Source organism: Dinoponera quadriceps, unplaced genomic scaffold (genome assembly GCF_001313825.1).
Source record: "Dinoponera quadriceps isolate SergipeBrazil2010 unplaced genomic scaffold, ASM131382v1 scaffold1441, whole genome shotgun sequence".
Taxonomy (NCBI): domain Eukaryota; kingdom Metazoa; phylum Arthropoda; class Insecta; order Hymenoptera; family Formicidae; genus Dinoponera; species Dinoponera quadriceps.
Window position 1 is genome coordinate 321903 of NW_014555884.1, and position 25750 is coordinate 347652.

General features: G+C 44.2%; 1 protein-coding gene across 1 annotated transcript in view; it reads left to right on the forward strand.

Moving 5' to 3' along the window:
- The window catches only part of LOC106745664 (lateral signaling target protein 2 homolog), a 61745-nt gene extending 38364 nt beyond the window's left edge, over window positions 1-23381 (forward strand). Inside the window, exon 2 of the mRNA XM_014621469.1 lies at window positions 23014-23381. Coding sequence (XP_014476955.1) covers window positions 23014-23381 — 368 coding nt within the window. The remainder of the gene's footprint in view (window positions 1-23013) is intronic.
- The last annotated feature ends 2369 nt before the right edge of the window (window positions 23382-25750 follow it).

Consider the following 25750-nt stretch of genomic DNA (forward strand, 5'->3'; position numbering starts at 1 on the left):
AATTTTCTCGTGCGATGTTAAACGAGAAAAAAGAAGAGGCGACTATCGTAGCCGTGCGAGCGCGCACGGAAGATACGGCGAAGCTCTCTTTCCAACACGTTTTGCACATTGTACGCAATCATTACACCGAGAAGAAAAGTTCAATATTTATAGCCACAATCGCGCAAGTGAGAGAATTGTAGTCAGGAGAATCGTTTTTCTAGCAAATGTTATTACAGTGCCGGTGATGATAACTTTGCAAGCATATTACTATTATATTTTTCAGGTTGAAACAAAAGAAATATAGTTAAGGCTTAAAAACGATTATAATTTTAATAGGATTTCTCTCTCTCTCTCTCTTTCAGTATACGTGAGTTAGATGCGTGAGAAAATTGACACTGACGGGGAAGCTTTATTGGAACATCATCGTTACGCGCTAGCGCTATTAATTTCCACGTATTTAACTGTCCGTCCTTTGAGATAACTTCGAGTCCCCGTCTCATCGAGTGACGTTAATGATGAATATCTGGGTACGGGCAATAACATCCGGGAGTGGCAGTGAAAGGAAATCGATACGCGTGTATGGATGTGTCGCTCGCATTACTCATCCACCGGGGGAGCGCGCGAGTAACCGAATGTGGCCGGCCGGCGGAGGCTGCGTGCGATTGCTACACGGCTAAATGTAGTTAATATGGTAACACCGTTTCATTAAAACGTCCGAAGAATGACGAGCCCGCGGCACGCGAGAGAGCGGTCTAACGGGATAAATCTTTACGAGATTAATAACGACGAGATTCTTTTTCTACGCGCTCCTTAGGCACTCCTTAGGCGGGAGGCCTACGAATTCACCCGGTCATTGAATATAAATCACGCTGACGAAAGTGCTCCCTTCTTTCTCTCTTCGCGCGCAATTTTTGTCAAATGCCTTGAAATTTCTCGGATGAGATTGACGGCCCGCGATAAATCATCGATGTGTCTCGGTATATCGGCGAATATCAGTGACTCGAAGGAAGAGCGCGAAGAGGACACCCTGTATATCGAATGCGTATGTTCCGCCTTCGTCTCGATGGTACGAGCATAGAAGTTCGCGCGCTAATCATGTTGTCGAGCAGGTTTTAAGTTTCTCCTCTCTCTCTCTCTCTCTCTCTTCCCCCCCCCCCTTCCTCGGCTCGCCCGTCCATCGATGTTCTTCCTTCTTTTCCGTGGCGGGTAATTCCGTCGCTGTCGACGTTTATCACGCGATCACGTTTCTCCGAATCTTTCCGCAGCCAAAGTAATAAGTTCCGCTTATTAAAGGAAGAAGTGAAAATTGGAGCGGAGAAAATTTTCGCTTACGCCAGCTTTCGTTCGAATTATTTTTCTATTACCGTGTCGGAGGATTGTGCTCGTAAACGTTATATTTGCTAAAACGCCGCGGTTGTCAGAGTATCCTTAATATACTGCGACGGGGTACAAGAAGATTGCAAGAATTTTCCCGAGTTGAAATTTTCGTTGTACTTTAGCTCGGCGGTCACGTCAAATCAAATTGACCCGAGCGGAAAATTAAAATCTTGCAGTTATCGAATCGTAAGTTACAGAAATACGAACATTGAATAATTCGGGAACGATTTCTACTTTAAGCTTCAACATGAAGAAAATGGCAACGAGTAACCACATTTGCAGCATCAAATGTAGAATAATACATACGATGTTATGATTCGAGATCCCCCTATTTGGTAGGATTTACTGGATTAATGCCTATATTAAAATTATTCATTATTCGTTTATTACACACACAGATTGTATCTGCGGACGAATAAATTGCACAGTCAATGGTCGATCGATTGATCATCAAAAGTAAGGGGAAATTCAACGCAGGTTGAATATCGAGAGAACCGAACATTAAATAACCGACCTCTTTCAAGCTTCATTCCCGGCATTCCGGGGAAATCTCTCGAGAAGCTACCGCGACCGGAAGCGCCGAGAGAGGGGTGACTTCGCGCCGAGAAAAGGGTTACAAAGGGGGGGAATGTCTTATTTGACATATCACACGTGCACGCCTCTCGCTTTCGAATCGCTCGATGAAATGGCTGTCGTCGATACTATTAGCGGCACGTAACAGTGAAATCGATGGAGCTCTTTTTCCGCGCTGCCCGCCTTAATGCGACCGCGGCTTGTCCCGTACCTGCTTATCGCCGGTACTAGGAAGGCTGCGCGCCGCTACCGTGCATTATGCTCCACGCACACCGATTCCGGCCCGGTCGGTTATTTCACGGTGATCGGACACAGAATTCAGGCTGGCCGGCGTTCCGGCAGCTTCTTGCCGAGCCATTAAAGCGCAGCGCTCCGCCGCAACTGTTCCAGCATTAAACGATAACCCTTATTATTTTACAAGTAAATGAGACGCGTTGTCGAGCGCGCGCGGAGTTCTTACGCGCGATCGCCGATTTTGCGGCGATCGATTAGAAGGCGCGCGCGCGCGCACGATCGCGCCGCGAGCGAGATGGAAGTGTTCCGGGGGATCCGCTCGTTAATTTCCTCTTCGCGCGCTCTCCGCGAGATTGCGGCGATAGCGGGCCCCCTCGCTCGCGAAATCAGCCGTTGCGGTTCGCGGCCGACTTCCCGAATCCCGAAGTTTCGGCCCTCTGCTAAACTTCTACGGCAGCGGACGTTACTGTTTCGTTGACAATCGCTGATACGACACGAGGAGTCTCGATGAATCTTGATAAATCTTTATAAAGGTGATTTGTTACATAGAACGTTGATACAAGAGAGAGCGAGAGGGTATCATATATATAATCAAACTGACATAATATTTCCAGAAATCCAGAGGGATATAATCGTGTTTCGCTCTGCGACATATAATATTTTTGGCCGAGAGCGCCCATGTTAGATATATAAACGCTATTGCCGAATATTGTTTTTATCTTGAAGGAATTATATTGATTATAGATCTTTAAAGTTACTTAACTGTTTTTAACTGTGATTTAACTGTGATTTTATCCGAGGAAATCAAGAGAGTAATTTCGACGATGATTTCCCACAGCAACGCGAGACATGGACTTCGTCATCGTTGTGGAATTACGGCGAATTCCACGACGTCATTTTTACGTGTTACACGACACGTTAACGAGGTGACGGTGCGCAGATTAAAGTACGAGAAACTCCGGCTCATTAATCGCAACGCCGCTCCGTCTAATTGGTCGAGCACAATCGGCGCACTTTGAATTCCCGCTTTTCAATCGCGCGAAAAATCCGCGCCCTTTGTTATAATTAGACGCTAATCCTCAGACCGAACCGGCTTTCATTCCTCATTGCACGTGCACACATGTTGTTGCACTTATAATAATTCATCACCGAATAATTAAGATCAAGATCGACAAAGGCAAGTCATTTTTATTTAAAATTTTCATTTAAAATGCTGACGAATGGACGAATTTTATTTAATAGTCACCGACACTACGATATTATCTCGTTAAGTGTTACATGTAAGATATAATTAACTGCATTAAAAAAAACTGCTCGTATGACTAATACGGTGCTAATGAAACGAGGTACAAGATACGTGCATTCAGAATTACGTGTTTTCTTAATCTTCAAAATTCATGGAGTGAAATTTCACTCGAAAAGCAGGGTGACCGCCGAGTCCGAGTGTAATCGTATCTACAATAACAAGCAATTAACCTTAATCGTGTATTAGAGTCCTTATGGATCCCAGGCGAATCATGCTTACATCGTGTTCTCTTATCGTTTCTCTCTATATTTTCAACAAAATGAAACATTTTGGCAAACATTTGCGATCATTCCTCTGCATCATTCTCTCCTACGGACCTCCGAATATATTCACGATTTTTCTACAGATTTTTATTAGCACTTTTACAAACTTGAAATAAGCGAGGATACAAATGACCGCAGTGTGTCAAATTGAGGTGTGCCAAGAAGATGTGTGCACAACAATTAGGGTGAATAATTTGACTGGCTCAATTAATCTTCCGTGCAATCGTTGGAAATCAATGGGACAGTCAATGTGTCAAGAATGACATCTGATTTCACATGCGACGGAGAACGTCTAATCTCGCGTGCGACCTCGTCTTGTTTCACGCTAAGACGTCACCACGAGAGGTACGGAGGAGATGAGGAGCAACGCGTCATCCCAGAATCCGATGACTTCAGAGTTCTCGCAATCCGGAATTATCCGCATTAGCGTGCATTCGCGTCCGCGTTGAATAAAATGCAAAAAGGAATCGGCTGACGAGCCATGCGTGGCAGCCGACTTGTCGCGCGTTCCCGCCGTAAAAAGCTCCTTCTGCAAAAAGTCCATTCACCGCGCGATTATTCAGCATCATCATCAGTTTCATCGCGTCGGGTTAGCCCCGGCTTGCGCGCGCGCGCGAGCAGCGTCGCAACAATAACTCTGCGCTACGCCATTACCGCGTTATAAATGCTAATTGTGCGCTACACGTGGCTCGCCTTTTTCATTCGAGCCACGACGTTTTTCATCCACGGCTGAGCGACATTTACGCGCGTCGGAAGCGAGAAAGGAAAAAACGAGAGAGAGAGAGAGAGAGAGAGAGAGAAAGAGCGTGAGAGAGGAATAATACAATACTCTGATCGGTTTTGCGACCAAACCTTATAAGCGTGTAATATTATTTAATATTAAGTAATATTTCTGGAATATTAATAGATGATTATATGTCCACTCCTAATAATATTTAAAAAACAATATTATTTAATGTTATTGTAATATTCTATATTTTTTAAATATTCAACTCTATGTGTATATATACGTATATATATATATATAATTGTAATTTTTTTATTTCAAATGTATTGCAATACCAGTTATTTTGTTATATAAATAAAGTCGGAAGAATTATGTATAAGAATATATTTTATACTAAAAAAATTATACGTACATATATGTAGAAAAATATAGATAAATATATATATATATAATATATGTTATTTAACTATATTTTTTTATATTATTATTATTTTATATTATTATTATTATATTTTTTTAATATTCCAAGAACATTTTCATAATTTACAAAGAATATTATGCGAAATGAATATATAAGACCGATAAAACCTTCCTATAATATTAAAAAACATTACATAACATCCTTAGAATATTATAAAAATATTATTTTAATATTGAATAATATTCGTATAATATTCCAGGAATATTACGCGCTTATAAAGCACATTAATATTTCGTAAAACGAGCACTTCGTATTAAGGAGTATACAATGTAATCGTTGTCATCGTCGTCGTTATTGTCATGGTTGTCGTCACAACGCGACATAGTCACAAGGTCGTCGACGACCTTGAACCCTGAACTTAAGGACCACGATAGTCGCGCGACGATAATCTTAACATCGTTAAGGCGTTTTTCAGCTTATCGCAGCCGGTGTCGTAGGCGCGAGAGACGTTGTTGTTTATGAGTTTATTAATTTTATGTCGCAGTTAACGACCTCGACCGGTGATTGCGGCCGACATTCGTCGCGCGTTGGATGACGAAACCGCGCCGTAGCCTTCGGCCATCGCGTTTTCGGTTCTCCTTATTTTCTGATTTACCGCGCTGTAAATCTCACGATTTCGAGATATCGCGAGTGACACAGGTAACGAATGCTAAGATCGGAGATCTCCCTGGGAGAGTAGAAGCGAAACACACATACACGCATAGTCGGTCTCAGGACTGTTGCAACAGTTTCTTTTTTACATATTTCGGAACACACAAAAAAATACGACGAAGTAGATAGACAACTGTCAAAATTACACGTGCATGTATAATTTTTACATATACTTATCTAATTTTGACAGCTGTCTAATCATCTACCGCGCGTATTCGTGTATCATAAGTTCGCCTCGTCGTATGTTTTGAATGTTCTGAAGTGTGCAAGGAAAAAGCTGTGGCAAGCGTCCGGTGGCTGACTGTACATACACACACTTACACATAGTGGACAGATTAAAGATTGCAACACTTTTTCTCGATGAGTTTCGCAACGTATCCCGTGTCCAGGACTGCTCGGCTTTGGCGTCTCCTTAAAACCGGAAGAAGATGTAGTTGAGGCCGAAAATGACGACAATTTTAATGGGATCAGTGCGACAGACAAATTTGCTTTTCAGTAGTTCGCAGAAGAAACATTTTCCTCCTGAACACGAGAAGTATTGGGAAACACGATCGAAGAACAAACTGTTGCAACCTTTAATCTACCGTATTGCGTATGTATGTATCTATATATACAGTGCGCATCGAGAAAAACGCCGATGACAAGCGGTCGCGCGAGGGAGACAATCGAGGGAGGGCGATTTTCAATGATGTGATTATTTCCCGCAATTAACACATCGCGCGCTGCGAAGTCCTTTAATTTTTTTCGACGCGGCCGTCAACCCTCGCAGGATCGCTCCATCATCCGTCCAGCGGCGGCATCGCAACGTGATGCCACCCTTTTCACCACTCGGGCCCGAATCCTTCCACTATGCCGGCCGTCCGATCTTCTGACATTTCTATCAGTGACGATATATCGCCACGAATCAGGCGGACACTGTGAAAAAATTTTCATATTTGCAGTCAATAATTGCACAAATGAAAAAAAGTTATAGTCACACGGAGAAAAAAGATTGGTTGAATTAACGTGACACGGACGAATCACGCGTTTCCGATTTGGTAGGAAGCAGAATTTCTAGTTTATATCATCGAATTCATTTGTTTCATAGGAATCAGGAATTCTGTATCTTTCATTCCATTTTCTCCAAAACAAGGCTTATTGTTACGCGCGCTTCCCTGTTCATCTCGAGAACGTGACTCTCGACGGTCGCTTCACGCGAACGCTGGTTTCACGAAGGCGTGGAGGAAGTGTCGTTCTGTTAACTGCGGTATCGGTGCACGAAATAGGATGCGATGAAGGACATTGTTTTCGAGGAGCATCGTCCCGCGCTACGTTGAACGTGATATTCGACGCTCACGAGCCTCGGGGATTTCGTTCGGAATATTACACCCGAGGGAAATCGAAACTATTTCCGGACGGACACGTGTGGTGTGTACTGAGGACTAAGTACCCGAAAACGGACACTTCCCGTTCCCGAAATTTGTTTTTCCCGGGCGAATCAGTCGCCACCCTGAAGCGACACCACACAGAGCATGCACCATATGCTCGCTCCGCTGAGTCTTATTGCTCGAATAGTTGATCGAATCTATGGAGAATCGCGCGGGAAGAGAGAAAAAGAAAGAGAGAGAAGTTAACAAGTGCAGAATTGTTAATATACATTTTTACTAGTCTATATTAATCTAATCTATCTTAATTTTATAGAATTAATTATTTAATGTCACGTTGAAGCTACCAAGCTCACTATATTTCGATTATTATATTCGTGCATAAAGAAAAAGGTTTCCTTGGATTTAATATACATTTGTTTCATATAATTATCGTAATTTTATATCAAATATCAATGACACAGTATACACGGCGTCGACTGCACCGTGTGTCATTCTCTAACGCGTCTGATCGTCCTTCCGTAATGCGAATACACGTGCGTGACGCAAACTGAGATATATCTAAGCGGTATGATTCGCGGTAGTTCATTCGGTGCAAAGACATCTATGATTTTTTAACCCGAGCCTTATTTCCGCGCTGTCTCTAACGCGGATACGCGATCGATAAAGAGGGGGCTTTATGGCCGTCGATCTATCCAGCTATCGCCTCCGAACCTCCGTACGCGCCGTATAGCGCTCTCGCTTACATATGCAAATGCGCTCTTGGTAGTATAATTACCTGATGTTGCGAGCGGATATCTTACGTTGTAGCGTTGGCGGCGCGCAAAATATTTCTCGCGCTGTACGTAACTTCCTATCGGTATCGATCAGTGGTGGTGTAAAACCGCAGGATGGAAGCGTTCTTCAACATTGTCTCCTCTGTGGCTGAGGCCGCATTGTTCGCGATATCACTTTTATTCGCAACGTCATCGAGACAACGAGGAGTTGCGATTTAGCGAAACATCAACGCCATTAAAATATCGACAAGTCAGTGGATCGCAACGATTTCAAAACGGAAGTACTTAAGAAAGAAAGTACTTAAGAATATAAATGTAATACAATAAATCGAGATGGAATAAATGAAAATGAAACGACAGGTCTGAGATAAAACGGATCGGACTCGAGGTTTTGCGCGTGCCTGCGCGAGGGGAGCTCGAAGTCACGTCTTCGGGAAGCTCGCGCAATATTGAAACTCTACGATCGGTCGGTCGAAATCCTCGTTTCAATTCGCGGCCCTCTCTCTTAGCTTCGTTGAAAAATACGCAAGGATGCCGCTGCCAAATTGATTCGCAAGGGGGAAAAGAGAGGCGCGCAACTGACAGAGAGAGTAACGTCAGATGGAGAAGGACAGAAGGGATAGGGGGAAGGGAAAAGAGAGAGACACAGAAAGAAAGGGGGGAGAGAGAGAGAGAGAGAGAGAGGGAGAGAGGGAGAAGGAGGCGGAGCAGGAAATAAGTTCGGCCGCCATTTTGGGTGAGATTTGTCTTCATTAGGACTTCCTGCGGCGCCACTAACGTCCCACCTGGCGTTACAAGGTGTTGAACCACTCGAAGCGGTGATATTAGCGGCTGATGAAACGATATTGCTCCTGATGGGTGGTCCCCCACCTCGGTGTCGTTGATGAAGACGCGAACAGTTGGCTCTCCTTCGTCTTCCTCGCTCGGACTTATACGACCCGAAGCCGACTTACTCACCCCTGATGTGGATTTACCAGGGAGACCCCGTTTGCAGCGCATGTACACGGTGTGCCTGAAGTACGCACTGTGTGTCATTGGGAGCATTTTTCTTTATTTACGGTCCCCGCCCGCCGACATTTCTTTTGCAGCGGTACAGCAGCGGAGAGCGGCGGATCACGAACGTCGATCGAGCGAGTTCCGCTCGATGGTTGACTTAAAGTTTCTCTCTTTTACTTTTACAGCGATCGCTGCCTTCGATATGGTCTTATCGCAACGTGAAATCTTCGCTCGTCGAAAGCGAGCACCTCGATGAATCCTTTTATTTAACCCGGCCGTTCGCATCAAAAATCGTGGTTGTCCCGATCTTGAAATTATTTCACGTGGTTTTGCATAATCTTCCACAATCTAATTACAAGCGGCGTCTCGAGAAAAGATTCCCGTTACATCGGATACGTAGAGAAGAAACACCGAAGCAGACGTAGGTACGGTAAAGTGACATGCCTAGGTTTCTATAAAAATATTATAATAAAATGCTATGTTATAAAATATAAATGGGTCATAAAATACTATGTTAGATAGAATATGGACTTAGTCTACGGTTTGTAAACCGAAATACCAGAGTTTACTAATCTTTCAATTCTACATGCCTGAACTTGACTGTGAAATAATATTTTATAGAATATAGTTAAAACTATCGGTGACCGATTCCCCCTGTTTTTTTTTTGCTTGTTTGTTTGAGCTAACGTTAACATTGTTGCAACGTCAGCAACATTGCTGCAATATTGCAACGTTGCAACATGTAAGCTGAGGCCGGAAACGACAATAATTTTAATAGGACCTCCCTCGGTGTACTAATTGGTTTTACGATCGCGAGATAATTAACGAAAATTGGAGGAGGCTTCTGAATTCGACAATGTTCTCAAGTATCATCGATCGTGCGAAGCGTACGAACGAATGGATTTTTTTTGAAAATCAAACAAACGTACATTGTTTCTAACGAGTTTTGCGATACGGACGGTTAATCCCCGCCGCTTGTTTGCATTAGCGCGATCTTCCTGCGTGATAAGATTCAAGGTTGGGAAACCGCAGTAAGCGTTAAACGCCTGACGAGAGTATGGATCATTGTGTGTCCGCGGTAATAGGGTTAATGGCGGAAGACCTCGAACGTCGGTCCCGAGGAAAACAAAAATGAGGAGGGGGGAGAAAAAGAAGGTAGCGTGACAATCTGGTCGGACCGAGGAATTTCTCTCTTAGTAATTACGCTAATCAGCGGCACGTGAATCGACCGGCTGTCTTTCGACGATTTCAAAGCCGCTGAGAGAGCGAATTAAAGGACGACAGGCGCCGGAAATAGACACGAGAGAGACGCTAAAAGGCAGGACGGGGGAGGAGAGGGAGGAGGTGGAGGAAGAGGAGTGGGAAGAAGAAGAAGAGAGATCTGCGAAGAAAGGGAGATGAAAATCTGAGAAAGAAGTCCGAGCTAATAGGATCAGAGCGCCGCGGTCAAACGATCCTTGAAGCCGCTGTTATTTCAAGAGATGCAAAAGAGAGACATCTCAAAGCGTTACGCGTTACATCGTCTGTTACGTCGTTGTTCCGCGAAATTCGCGGAATCGTTTTGGCGAGCCCGGGCCCCGCGCGAATCTTATTAAACTTTACCGCCCTGGTATTTTCAATTTAGACCGATGCGCGGCTGCTCTTCGAGCGCAAACTGTACTTTATATGCAGGATAGCTCTGATGCACTACCTCGTACTCATTATTCGTCTCTAAGGAGACGAACAACGCGAGCCAACGATTGCATTGTTCGCTTGGATCGCGTCTAAAATGAGGATTCTGGCTACTCCACTTTACTGCTTTAATCAACGACATTTTCACGGATTCCGCTCGAAAGAATGTAATGTGATAAAAGTACAGAGAGAGCCTCGCGAAAACTGTTAAACATAATTTTTCTTAATAATTCATAAATTTGCGAAAATAAGTGAGATTTACGGCTGAGCGTGGCCAAAAGTCGATCATTCTTTTTTCTTTTCTTAATTGGACGCGTCTGCGCCGTCTTCGCCGTCTCGGGAAACGGTGATGAGAACGGAAGAAAAATTCCTCGATCCGAGGAAGTAACTTTTCTTCCAAGTATTTAAACGGCTCGTGTCCGCACCTCTCTCCATTTCTTTCTTTCTTGTAGCAGGATAAACAGCGTCTCGTCGCGGTTACTGGCAAAGGACGTCGTCTCCCGGTCATTAGTCACGGCGTCGTCACTTCTGCAATTAGGAGGTAGCGAGCATTTTTTTCAATCCGCGCCCTCTACGCGTCTCTTCTTCCGTACGCGCTTAGCCTCATGGAGCGACCGTATTCCCAACGGTATTCTCTCACGTGGTGGCCGAGTTACCGTATTTCACGCCACACGTCAAAACGAGTCTCTCGCGACTTCGTTCCTCCGACGATCCTCCAGCAGCATCCGTTGCGCTGCGATACGAGCGATTCGGTCCTTGCGATTTTTCTGAACGCCGGAGAGAGCGACCATTCTGTGCGTTTCGTTCGGTCTCTCCCCCCCCCCCNCTTCCTTTGTTTTTTTGCAATTTTCCTCCAAATTTCCGCCCTACCGATGATTCGTGTCTGTTGTGCGAAAAGAAAGAAAAGTCCATGGAATATGAAATATCCACCGGAATATATAAAAGACTTACTATAATTTGTAACTCTCATTATCCTAAGTAGGGATTTACTACTGGCAAGCTACCGGCCCAGTGCCGATTTATGATGTACGATACTGGATTCCTGGTTCAATATTAGGATGATGAAAATGGGCTATAGAAGTTAACTTCGATATCATTCATTAAATGCGAGAGGACATACATAAAACAAAATATTATCCTTGCGCAACAAAAATGCAGTTAAAGCGATAGAATTTCCAAAAGCGTGCGTGATAAGAGTAACTCTTCTTGATTCACTCCTACTCAATGGTGACGTCATTAAAATAAATATTTAGTTATTGAAATAATATAAAATATATATTAGTTTCAATGTAACATCGTTACTGAATCAAGATTTGCTCCAACTACACGCGCTGTCGGAAATTCGATCGATTCAAGATGACAGAATTTTCTTCAGCTATGTATATTTTTAGCTCTGCTCTACAATGTGTTCAAAATCCTCGACATCGGGTAGGGACATTTCTATATATATGTTTCCGTGTGAGGACTTGATTCAGGAACAGCCGTAGCGAGAATCAATGTCCGAACTTTCATTCGGTTCTTATGCTCCAATGTTTTTATCTGACCACGTATCGGTACACATTCTGGCATTCCGCGCCAGATTTTGCAACAATACAGAACAATACGACGACAAACGCGCAACGTCCATCGCGATGTGCAGTCCGCGGCGGATAATTCCGACGAACGACGTTCGATCAGTTCTGAAACGCGAATGGTGATTTTCCCGTGTCGCGTGACCGCACGAAGACGCGACGAGTGTCCTCGCGTAAATCCACGCGAATTCGATCATCCGGCCGATCGAGCGCGTCGTTATTGCTCTTTCACAAGCGACGGTTCCGTCGCTCTCCTCGGCCGGATCGTGCAATAAGAAAGCGCGAGATGAACGGCGCCGTAACTATGTCGCCCGGCCCGGAGACATAAGTCAGGGGGAGAAAGAGCAGGAAAGCGAGAGTGGCAGGTCGCGCTTACAAACCGGCGAAAAATCAAACGATAAATCTCGAACTCCGGGCTGCGGTTGTGTGTGCCCTTGGGTCTAAACGACTAAATAAGTGTTCCAATTTCAAAATTACCCGCTAAACGATTTGTGGGCCGGCAGAAAATATATCGTTGACATGTGGGCAAAGCCCCTCAGGTTAAGGGCCGTGGTAAGCCGGTGAGAGACAGAAGCGGAGAGAGCGGGGGAAAGAGAACGAGGGGGAGAAAGAAGGAGAGAGGGAGAGAGGGGGAGAGAGAGAGAGAGAGAGAAGAGCGAAAGAGAGAGCAGGAAAGGGGCGGCGGCAGGGAGTAGAGAGACTCCCGGAGATGCTGTTGGAAGACAAATGACCGCCGACCGACGGAAGACACTTCCAAATTGCTCCACGGTGTCGCAGTACTGCCTCTTTTTGCGTGTCTCTTCGTATAATTCTTCAAATGCTCGCTTGTAGCGGGCGGACGACCTATTAGCGAAATACCGCGAGACGGACGTGCGGCACGAGCGACGGTTTATCTGTCTGTCGCCCGTTATATATTCGCGATCTCTTTCTCTCCTCTCTCTCTCTCTCTCTGTGTCTTTCTCGGTGAGTTTCTTAATTTCATCCTTCCCGCCGCGGACAATTCAATTTTTAAATAAATCTCCTCTGAGAATTTTACGTGATACCTTGAATGATAATTTCAACGGAAATCATTGTTACTAAATCGAAATGTCGATGTTACTTCGACACACTTAAGGCATGTTTACGCTCACTTACATGGCCTATAAATAAGTAGAAAACAACTTTGATACTACACCTGTTTTCTCTCTTAAACCTTTAATTCTATAGATTCAATTTTAATGCTGTTGTAAAACGAACTATTTTGACCTTAAAATCAGCGAAGATAGAAATGTAAAACATCATCTTGTGAAATTTAAAACATCATCCGGTGAAAGTAGTAGTAATGTCATTTGTCAGAATTGAATCTATTTTGCTTGTATTGGCCTTTAATTTGTCGTGGAATTAAAGCTTAACAAAATTGCGAGCCGGTTTCTTTTGAATAGGTATTGAAACGATTAATGTCGCGCTGCACGTTACGGTGAAACGATCGTTTCCTGTATTTGCTCTTTAGTGAAACTTACTTGCGATTACACGTTAAATTTACACAGTTCCGGTTGTTACTACCGCCCGCGTATCCGATAGACCCGGTTTCGGACTGAAATTCTCCTCGGCCGTAATGTGCGATCGCTTGACTGGCGTTTTCGTTGCGGTCCGAAAATCAGGCCAATGCGTCGCCTGAGTTGGTCAGTACCCGTTTCAAGTACTTGATATACACGCGTACGAATTTCGCATTCGATAACTACGGTACTGTCTGAGCACCTGCACTTATGCGCGTAACGATTTTACACATCGAGAAGACCAGATAGGTCGGCTTATTTTTGTTCAAGGGAAACGTTTAACGTTCGATTCCTAAATCTGAATTCTTTAGTCGGCGAAAAATAATAAGATTTACGATTACGGTCTAGTGACACTCGTTTCGTTTCTATTGATAATCAGGACGTATACATGTCAGGAATTGGATTAATAATACTGATTATTCGAAAGCGTGAACATTTATTCGCCTACACGTGGAATGTTTTTACGACTAGACACGAGCATGAAGTATCGGAAGGATTAAAAAAGAGACAGAGATAGATGGATAGATTTATTATGTGCTGAGGGAAAAGTTCACCTAAAGCATAAAAAGAAAGAAACAACATTCGTAAGAATGTTGAATACCAATGATGAAGTACCAATGAAATATCAATGATCTAATATTAGCAGTTGTCTAATACAAGTTACTGAAATAGTCAGTCACTGTAATTTCTCCGTTCAAAAATTACTGAAAGAAAAGTTTTTGTTTTTTAAATAAATGAAAACAATTCACTGCAGGAAGAGAGAGAACTTTTCGATTTAATTAAAATTGTGTTTATATTTATCATGCGACATGATAATTTTTCGATGAAACTTTTCGGTGTCTTTATAGTTTTCGGCGTCTTTATACATATTAACAATAGACATTTCAAAACGTTCCCCCTTTTTACAATTTGTTCTTGATAAGTTAATATAAATAATGAATAATAAATAAAAATAACGAATTATATAAAATCCAATATAAAACATAAAGAGTATAAAAAAACCGCAATTCCGCCAAGTTGAAGAACTCTGGCATGAAGAGATACGTAAACAGTTAAGGGGCCTCTGAGTTAATATTAACACCCAAGAGGAGCCACCATTCGCCATTGCTAATTCAAGCATAAATAAACAAATAGAGCACAGGTGCTATGTGTGTGTCGACGCTCGCGATCTATCGGCAATTACTGTCTCAAACAACTGAACTTTAAAGGAGAGAAAAAGAGAGGGAGGGAGAGGTAGACGGGGAGAAAGAAAGAGAGAGAGAGAGAGAGAGTGGTGAGGGAGAGAAAGGTATGTGGGAACCGAAAATAACAAAACCGAATTCCATTCATAGAGCTTCTCGCTCGCGCGCGGCGCGGCACCGAAGGTCGCCGCCGGCATGTAATGTCACTTATAAAAACCCGTGGAGCGTAGGAGTACCGTTAAAAGCCAGCGCCAGGACAGTGTGTAACAAGTCGATTTTTTACTCGCCGCCGTCGGTGCGCGTCGATAAAGACGTCAAATATCCCGAGAGACTGGTTATCCACAATAAGCAAGAAACGGCGGTGGGAACCTGTTACGCCACTAATATACTTACGAGGAGAATTCGAGTGATGCATCGCTCACGGTCGTTAACCCATTTCGTTCTTTCTTTACCGCGATAGCGGTATACACTTCGTCGGGTGTACGTTGACCGGCCGAAACGAGCGCTCTCGGCTCTCGCAAGCTATCTGGCGATTTATGTCCGCGCGTTCAAGTCTTCGTCCGATTGGCTTTTCGTCTAATAGTGGTAGTAGCAGCAACAGCAGTATCAGCAGCAGCAATGCCGCAATTAGCAATTAACCGTTCGAGCGGGATATTTAACAATCTTGTAACGGCGCGGGAGAAAAAGTCGGCGAGAGGCGAGATCTCGTTTAGGAAACAATCTCCGACTTTTGCGCTCGCTTGAAGGCTTCCTTTCGGGTGATATGCTTCGTGCGATAAATACTCTCGGAAATATGATTGACGACATTTATTGAGGAAATGCTAAAGTGTCCGAGCTCGATAAGCGTCGATAAGATAGAAACGATTCTCAAAACGCGATGTTATATAAACACCGACACGATTATGCTGCTCTTTTTCGTATCTCTCGTGCGTATGTAGATTTAACCGACGTCCGCGAATCATAAGTTGCCGAATTCTGGAAAGACCGAAAGTAAATATCAAGATGCTGAATTCTGAATTAATCGAACCCGTCACGGACGACGGTGAGTCGTGCGGATATCGTTCGTCGTGGATCTTTGACGTCGACGCGCCAAAAGCGCGAGCGAAACTCGTTAACGGCGCGGCGATTTCTTCGTCGGGCCGCCGTTACGTCACCGACCGTTTGCAGTTTGACCGTAAAATTCAGCTAACAAGAAACTGTTGTCGAATAATCTACTGGACGAGATGCCGGTTAGGTTGTTTCAAGATCGTCGCGCCTCTTAACTCCGTTACCATTCTACTCGAGTGAGTCCTGCTCGAGCGTAACCAAGATGGCAGCGCCGATGGTTTTGTTCGTCCTCGTGGACATATCGTGCAGCTTCGAAGTCGTGTCGTTTGCTCTCGAGACCGTTTTCCTACCGTCGCTCTCTGTCGGCGCGCGACGATAAATCAAGCTTCGGGAGCGCGCTCTCCGCGCAATCCTCACGTTCGCATCAGGTGACTACATTGGAAGAAATCCCATTATAATTATAGTGGTTTTCCGATCCCAACCGTGTCTTCTTCTGTTCTTAACCCGAAAAACAGTCGTTGTGATATAAGGTTACACAAGTAAAAAGAAACATTTTGTACTAGTGTTAAGAAATCGACCCTTGTTAATATTTTTGTCATACATGATGAATTTTTAACGTACCAGTGCGGTAGTTTAACATACTGTTCTTATGTTATTTCAACATTTCGTGTTGTGTCGATATTCAACAAGTATAAGTGTTAACCCAAGTAGTAAGGGGACGTCAAATGACGTCTTAATAACGTCTTAATGGCATCTCTAACGTCAATAAGACGCCGTTAAAACGTCATTTGATGTCAGCTCGCCGCTTAGAAAAATCACATATTTGATAGTGTTGATTACGTATTAATTTTATGCTGATTTCTGATATAATATTTGTATTATTTTCCAACATATTCACCTTGTGTTAAATTAACATAAAAATTAGATAACTGTAGATGAACTGTAGATAGATTGTAGATCAATATCCCACCGTTATATGTGTTGTAAAGAGGATCGCCCGATTCCTCCGAAAAATTAATTAATCGTCACCTCAACGTTTATGCCTCGTGCAATTAGTTGGGATATAGTTTACGGCCGTGTGGCCCACTTTCGAAACCCGGCGCGATCCTCCGCGCGATGAAAGGGTCAATCTGTTATTAATTATTGCGATTCATTATGAGAGCGGTTTGTTAAATTGAGTACGGGAAGAAGATAAAGCACAGATACGAAAGTATACCGGCTCGCGTAATTAAAGCAAATTTTCGGCCAAGTCAGCACATTAATCAAGCGAATTTCGCCGCCATCTGTGACCCTAGTAGATGTCATACACGGATATGGTGCTTTACGCGCGGCAGGTGGTCGCGTCGGCTGTCCTTTATCGGGACTTTATTTCTATACAATTCCCTACACGTACACATACGCACGCACACGCACACATATATCATCTTCAAGTTCGGCAGATGAGTCGTATTATAAAACCGATCCTCGGGAGTCAATGAAACGTAAAAAATTCAGATGCGTCCAATAATATGAACAGGGACTGCACGAAAAATGTAAAAACGTTAAAATTGACAATTTATCTTTTGCCGCGCATCAAATTCGCAATCCTCTTCATTCCGACGGTATGATTATATTACACAACGCAGAAAACAGAAATTTCACACAGCACGAACAACAGCGAGCACGACAATGGGGATTATACGAGATTGATATCTTGACCGCGCATAATTGAGGAAATCGCGCGGCTACTTCGAGAGCGGAAGGTAAAACTCAAAGAATAACGGCACGGGTTACGTTGACCTCCCCTCCCTCCCCCCGGCCCCTTTCGTGACGAGGATTTCAGAGACTTGGTAAACGGCCTTCGAAGGATAAAATTTTATTGCACGAGCCTCGAACGCTCAGCGGCGTAAGGGCTGTATGAGTAATTGTGCGAGGGAAATATCGTGGAAACACGGACGTTCGTTGAGAGTCGCCGTTGGAAAGTCGCAGGAAAATAAAGAGCCGTCTCGCCGCGAACAGACGCGAGTCTTGCGAAAAGGGTTGCCGAAGCGGCGAATTCGTGAACATCAAACGAATTAAATCTCTGCGGAGAGTCGACCGCAGAAACTAATATCTCGGCGCGTACCGCTTCTTCCGTCCGTCCGTCTATCCGTTCGTTCATTCGTGTACTGTTTCGTCGTCCTTTCTCTCCATGTCCTTGTCGTGCACAAATCGCTCGTCTTTTCGATTTTACCTGTCGACGTACCTTCGAATCTGTCTTGTTTTAACGGGTGGAATAATTTCTCCGTCGGGACGCGAATCGACGAAAATGATAATAAAGCAACAAACGAAAACGTAAGCCGCATCGAGCAGATCTGGACGATCGATTCGACGAGTTCGTCGTGAATGATGGAAAATCACAATTAGAGATTCGCCGATCGATAATGAAAATGAATGAAAATTCAACGGATCAACATCGTTGCTAAGCCGAATCGTTATTACGTGAAGTGCGATATCGCGACTGTGATTACGATCGCTTGTTTCGAAGGACGAAACAACCGCTCCGTCGGCAAGTCGACGCGAATAACAAAATAACGCGAGATGAATAATAAATTCCGAATGGTTCGACGAATCGCTCATAAATTGCAGGAAATTATAATCGGCGCTTCATCGATTGATAACGAGATTGAGAGAACTGGTAGAAGTTAATATCATTATTACAACATGGATCGTTATTACGTGAAACGCGTGGCGCGTATCGCGAGTGTAATTTCGATTACCCGGCGGTCTCTTCGATTCCTTAATTATTACTCTTCCCCCCCCCCCCCNATTTATTATTAATTCTGATAATCTATCTTGCACAACGTTGACTTCGGTTGTAAACACGGGTAAATTGACCGGCCGACAAATAGAATCTCGGTTAGATGCGCGATTACGCTCGATGGCACGTCCAATCCACTTATCACTCGTCTGGCTGGCTGCATTTTTATCCTCCCAACGTATAACGTGTATGTACCTTAGTCAACTCGACCGGATGTTTTCGAGATGAGAACAGCGAGCGAAACGGTTTTTAACAGCATTCTCCGCAAAGTAACGCAGAAGAAGCGCAAGCAAAACTTCATCTCCGAATAGCACACGTTTCCTCGACACACGGAGAAAAGAAATTTTGCCAGAACAAGTATCTTGTCAATATAGCGACAGCAGAAAACATTCTGTTTAAACAGCAAAAGGTTCGTTTGGACAGCAGGAAGATTCGTTAAGAGTATTAAATGCTATTCACTGAATATACGGACAATTAATTATCAATTTTCTTTTGCCGTCTAAACAAATAACTGTTTTGCTGTCACTATATTGACAAACATTGACTGTTCCAGCAAGATTTGTTTTCTCCGTGCAGGTGCCTCGACATCTTCCGACGTTCGAATTCATCGACGCTCGCCTGCGTCGCAGACACGAATGTCGGCATATTAAAGTTAGAAAAGCGGGACAAATTCGCGAAGCGCCGTTCCGCATTTTTCTCGGCATATATTCAGCGCTAAACGCGCGCGTCCAATTACCGTCCGTGATCGGCGTCGTGATCGGCGTCCGCTCTCGCCTGTTAGATCTCGATGGATCGAATAAAACGGTGAAGTCACCGTCAATCATAAATATACAGTCAGAACGCGAGCCATTGTTTTAAAGCCGGACTGTCCCGCCAAAAGCGCGGCGTCCGATCACCTTATATGTACACGAATCGCTCGGGCAGGCCGACGGGAGTTTTTCAAGCGGACTGTACAGTCGGGTTGCGCAGGTGTGACCGATGGCGGCGGCCTTTGATCCTCGAACGACTCCTCGGCTCCTACTTTGTCCACGACTCATCGCGCCCGCCTCTCTTTTTCGTCATTCGGTTCGATTATTTCCTAATGGCTAACGCCATTGCGAAAACGAAGCTATCACGTATATCCCCCGGTAAGCATCATGCGCGATAAGGGGAAAGAAGAAGAAAACGGCACAGGAGCGCCCCGGTTATTGGCTAACGACGCTAATTGACAATATTTTCCTCGTCCAAAGGCCCGCGCCGACGCAACGAAAATTGTAAAACGGGAACCGGTATTACGCGGCGTCACCCGCTAATAAGATGCGATGACGCCGATTATTTTCGGTCGCGAGGACGGACAATTGAATGCATTACTCGATAGAATCGATATGGCGATTTTTTCCCTCAGGCTTCCTCGCATCGTCCAAGTAAATTCCACGAGATTCGAGCGACTTTCAGATTCGACAGAATTCTCCGATTCGATGATTCCGAAAGTGAAATGTTATCGTAAGTTTTTCGATGAAATTCTTTATCCCGATTTTCAATTCAACGAAATTCTTTCGCAGGCTCAACGATACTGAGATAAAATGTCACGACTATATCATGAAATTATTGCCAATTTTTTCAGTGAAATTCTCTATGACAATTCCCCCCCCCCCCCAGGAAAGAAGAAGAAGAAGAAACACGTTAGGTGTTTACCCGAAATGTCGACGAAATTACGATGACAATCGGTTGGATTCCTATTCATTTTGCGCTTGATTAAATTTGTCAAAATGGCTCGTGCGCTTCTTCGAGATAACTTCTTCCGACAGCGGTATCTGGAAACAAAAAAAATTACGTACGCCTTCGAAGGCATACTTCGCGAGACGCGATTTAAATAAATTACTCAGCCCCTCTTCCGCGTGCACTTAAACTCGGCAAATAAATACCGCCGCGGGCGTGTAAAAAAAACTGGCCTGTCACGAGTACTTTCATTGAACAGCGTCTCCGATAAGATACGACGAGACGCAGGTGATTGCTTTAACTGGCTGTTCCTTAAACCGGCAATTAATTTATAATAACAGACCGATTTAAGAAAATTGCCGCGTTAATAGGCGGCCGCAACGAGCGCGATAAGATACGGCGCAGGTCAGGACTCTTTAAGGCGGCGATCCATTCTCACATGGTACGTAACCGCGTACGTGAAAATTAATAACAACGTATTGAAATGCCCGCGACTCGTCGTATCTCGGCGATCTGAAATATTCAAATCTCGCTCGCGCGATATTGCTTATAATTGAGGGGGCGCCGAGTTTTTCTCGTTCTAGCCGCGTTAGCGGGAAAATACGCGCGATCGTGATTAGCGCGCTTGCAATTTTCGCGTTTTATTTCGAAACGAGTGCTTCACGTGACGATAAAGCCGCGACGAGAGAGCGCGACGGATTATTTATATTTATATGCGTTTTATTTCTCGCGCGCGCACAACCCGCTTTGGGATTTAACACCGAAGGTGACGGACGCATCCGCTGGGAGCGTTTTGAAATACAGCCTCAGCTAGATCACCGGGATCTATCGTAGTTATGGGTCTCGGGATTCTCCGTGGTCAGAGCACCGTAACGAATTCGTAATACTTTTATGGAGAAGAGAAGGAGAGAGAGAGAGAGAGAGAACCCTTCCATGTCTCGAAAATACATTTAATTTGTAGCCCTTAGAGGAGGCTCTCTCCGGAGTCACAATTCCGGCGGTCGGTTGAAAAAGCTTTGATTCGTTTTGCATGTCCCGACCTGGTCGCTTTCGGGATTATGAAATTTCGGTATTTCATCCATCCTCGGGAGTTCCAAGTCGTCCTGGAGGACCAAATTGGAACGTTCACGAAATGTCCCGGGAACAAATCCACGTAGAACTTAAAGCCAGAATAACTCGGATGCAAGCAGACCTAACGCCAACAACATTCATTGGACAAAAATGGCTCCTCTTACTTCAATTCCCCTATAGTTGCGGTATTACAGTCACAAATATCAAGTATTTTCACATCAGTTGTTCATCAGACACGAACTATTCTTGGATGTGCCAAAGCAGAAGTCAAAATGTCGAAGAACTCGGGGCGAGGAATCCTCCCCGTACTTTTCAAAGGTCCGACTCACAAATGGAATTATCGAGCGTGCCTCGTAGAGTAGACCGAAATCTAACGTCACCTCATCGTTTAACAGAAACAACTGTTCCCGAGAGCCGTTACACGCCGCACAGCTGTGCGCTCCCCGACGGACGCGCATTACCGTTTATTGGCGATTTCGCGAAATTAATTAGCGATCACCTTGTCCCAATTACCACTACACACCGTACACTCCGTGTTTACCGGCGGCTTTGTGAATCGACACAATATCGGGGAAGAAGGGGGGAGGGGGGGAGGGAATACCGACACAGACGGCAGATCAAATCTCTCTGCGGCAATAATATCCTCTCTTATCGCATTACCATCTCATCTTATTCCCGGGATTAATCGTGCACAACACGCGTTAAGTAAGTGGCGAAGACGATGAGGTAAGGCGCGCACGCTTAAACGCTCGCTTCGTTTTTCCCCGATTCCTTCCCCCTTTTTCCTTCCCCACGCACGCGCGCGCGCTGTCGCTCCTTTTTCTCTTTACGCGCGGCCGCGTTTCCGCGGCAGAACTTTTTCTCCGCTGCGTAAGTTCGAACGAGCAATTATACGACGTCGACGATAAAATCTTAATATGTAAGCTATTCGTATCGGTAGCTCATTATCACGTGGTTTTTGCGAAAGAGAGAAAGAAAGAGAGATAGTGAAAAGGAGAGATAGAGAGGGATACGCTCGCCAGCCGAGACGACGGTCTCGTTATCGGCAGGATTTAATTGCCGCTGAATCGACGGTCCGTTTGCGCTCTCTCTCTCTCTTTCTCTCTCTTTTTTGTGCGCGCGCCTTCCCTCATTCATTACCGGGCGCGCGTAATAACCGGTGATGCGGTGTAACGCTACCGCGAAAGCCGAATCGCTTTCAGATCTTTCGCGAGAAACCGTGCGCGGGATCGTTGATAAGTTTACTCTCCATCGTAAAGCGCTCTCTTAACGATTCCTGTCATTAGGGGGGGTCGTTTGTCCCTCGCTTCTCAACGCGGCGCGCCACTATTGTTTTCAACATTGATTACACAGGTCTTCCATTGCGCAAGGTTCGCGCGACGGTCGCGTAAAATTGCACCGAATAAATTTCGTAGAAAATTTCGTAGAACTCGGCGAAATTGATCCGCGTCGGTTTGCGTTCGAACGGGATGATGATAATTATGTAATCGGGGGGAACGTGAAATATTATGCGAAGGAGACGTCAGTTCCTGCACGGAGACAAGTAATTTAGAGGGACGGCAAATTTTACGCTCCTGTGGCGAATATATATATACGGGCTATTTTTTCAAGTACTTTCCGGTATTTTATCAGACGATTTTTGAGGTGATTTTATTTGAAGAAAAGCGCTCTTTCGAGATAAGTTGCGAACTAACGACTAACGGTGTCCGTGTTACTCTCTTGTGTTGCAGAGCAAGCCAATCACTTGAACCTGTTCAATAACCGGCAGCAGCCGAAGAAGAAGCGCAAGAGCCGGACCGCGTTCACGAATCAGCAGATCTTCGAGCTGGAGAAACGATTCCTCTATCAGAAGTACTTGAGCCCGGCCGACAGGGACGAGATCGCCGCTCAGCTCGGGCTGAGCAATGCCCAAGTGATCACGTGGTTCCAGAACAGGAGGGCGAAGCTCAAGAGGGACATGGAGGAGCTCAAGAAGGACGTGCAGACTGTGAACCCACTTCTGGTCGCCCAACATCACAAGACCTTCCTGGAGAACGTGCAGGATCTCGGGATCCTGAAGAAACGACCATTGCCAAACTCCATGGACGAGAAATCGTAGAACGTCCGGGATCGCCTAAGCGATCTTAAAACTCTCTTTCTGCGTGCAATCGAGGCTCGACGGTGGCGGAGGAATCGAATTACGGACATAGCCGCTCGGACATAGTCGCTCGCGCGCGACGGTACCGTTGCGTTTTCTTCGCCCAGGTAACGATCGAACGTCGTTGAGTCATCGCGGAATAATCCCGCGCACAAAGGAAGCTAATCCGGAGAGATGACAAATTACATGCTGTCGTAGCAAATAAATAAATATACCGGGTGGTTTTTTTTCTCTTTTTTTTCTTAAATGTACGCCGTATCCAGTATCTTGGGAATGTTGATTTTTGAGATCCTTTTCACGAAGAAATAAGCATGTGTTTATGTGAACGTTTTCTCTACCAAATGACCTCAAATATTGACTCCTGAAATATTGGGCCGAACTTAGGAAACGTCCGAAATATTTATTTATCTGTTACGACGGTATGAAAATTTGCCGTCCCTCTGAATTATTTTCCTCCATACACGGCGTGCTACTCATGAAAGGGCGAACGCGAAGAAAATCGTTTCACGCCGCGTCAAATTGTCGAAACATCGCAGAAACGTTTGTTTCAGATATGTTTCTTTCGGTACGTCGCTCGTAAGCTCTCCGTCACGTTTCCACGTTCTTTCTCGAGGAAAAAACGCGAGGAAAATTACTTCAATCAAGAGTCTTCTCTTCTCGGACATGTACGTTACTGTTTCGCTCACCGATCTGCTACGTGACTCGAGTCTTGTCTGGATGAACGGATGAACACGGAGAAAACAATTCCGCTGGCGTAACTGAATTTTCCGTTGCCTGGGGAACAGACGAAAACTCAGTTGTAAAAACAGAAAAATCCTTACGGGAGGCTTCTTCTTAATCAATCGTTCTCGGTGGTCGGTTGAGACCGAGTTTCAACCGTAGAATACTAACGTGCATCTTTGAGATGTAGGTAATTTTTGCCTCTTTGTTTTTCACCCCGTCAAGATACAATTTTGCCTTATCTTTCGAAAATATATGTCACATTACTGTGAGTTTTCTCTTCTTTTTTTTTTTCTCTTAAACACTACAAGTCTTCAAGCCGTAAAGTTAGAAGCATGGGTTCAGAGTAAGGATTAGTATTTTAGGCTTAAGCAGTTGAATGTTCGCACGAATGTTCTCAGTCGCGATAACAGAGATATCATTTCTTGTCACTGAGTTTTCATCTGGTTCCTGTTCCAGTTGCTGGAACTGGAATATTTTTCTTAGTGTGGAACTGCCGTCACGGCTTTGCCGTCTTGTAAAAATCAGAATATCAAATATCTCGGCAATTGGATTCGTGAATTTTTGCAAATCGGATTTTACATGTGCATACAAAAACGTGAAGAAAGAAGGAAGAAACACAGCTATAAATCTAACCTGATGAAACCTTTTTATTGTTACTCAGGACCATTTCTTCCTAGATATGACATATGTCAAGGTCACGTTAATCGGAGGTGGCACCTGTTTTCTGAATATTTACCCGAAGAACGTCTGCGAGACTCTTAATAACGAAAGGTAGAACGTGATCACTTTCGGAGGAAGGAAATTTTCGTTATGCTTGTCAGAACCGAAAGTGATATTTTCGTGTCGTACATAAGCGGCTTTATAAGTGAAAACGAGAGCGTATCATAGTCTGCGTATCACAGCGCGCGAGATGTGTATTATAATGTATTTATTATATAAAGTCGCAAACGGGAAAGAGATAGTACGGGCCATAAAAAGAGGGCCGATTAAAACCGTCGATAATAAATTATTAAGCGAATATTATTCCCATAAATTATAAACGGCGACACGTCGCCGTCGTGCGTGTACATACAATGTATATACATATACATATATCGTTTCCTTGATAATATTACGCATAGACATGATATAGAGCCGTTATAAATGATTAGAATTAAAGAAAAAGAAAAAAAAAAAGAAATCGTAAACGATAGATGGGACACTGCAATATACCTGATTATGAGTTTAATTAGTGAATTTAGAGAAAGCGAACTAAGATGTACATCCACGTAAAAGCGATTCGTAAAGTGATAGCGAGGCGCGTGAGAGTAAACTAGGAGCGCGTGTGTAAACCGACTTAGTATACAGTGTATAGTGAAGCTAAATAAATGGAAACATTATTGAATGAAACAGCTGCGCAGTGACGTGTCTCTTGCTTCCGCCACCTTTCCTTCCCCGATTCTCCCCAAAACCTGCCACATTTCCACGTTTACGTTTGAAAAAGATTTGAAGTTTTAAGAAATACATAAGACTGAAGATAACATCCGAGGATATACAATAAACATACAAAATGTCTTTCGGAAAGTTGAGTAATCGCCGATGTCGCTCAGATTCCAATGACATTTTTT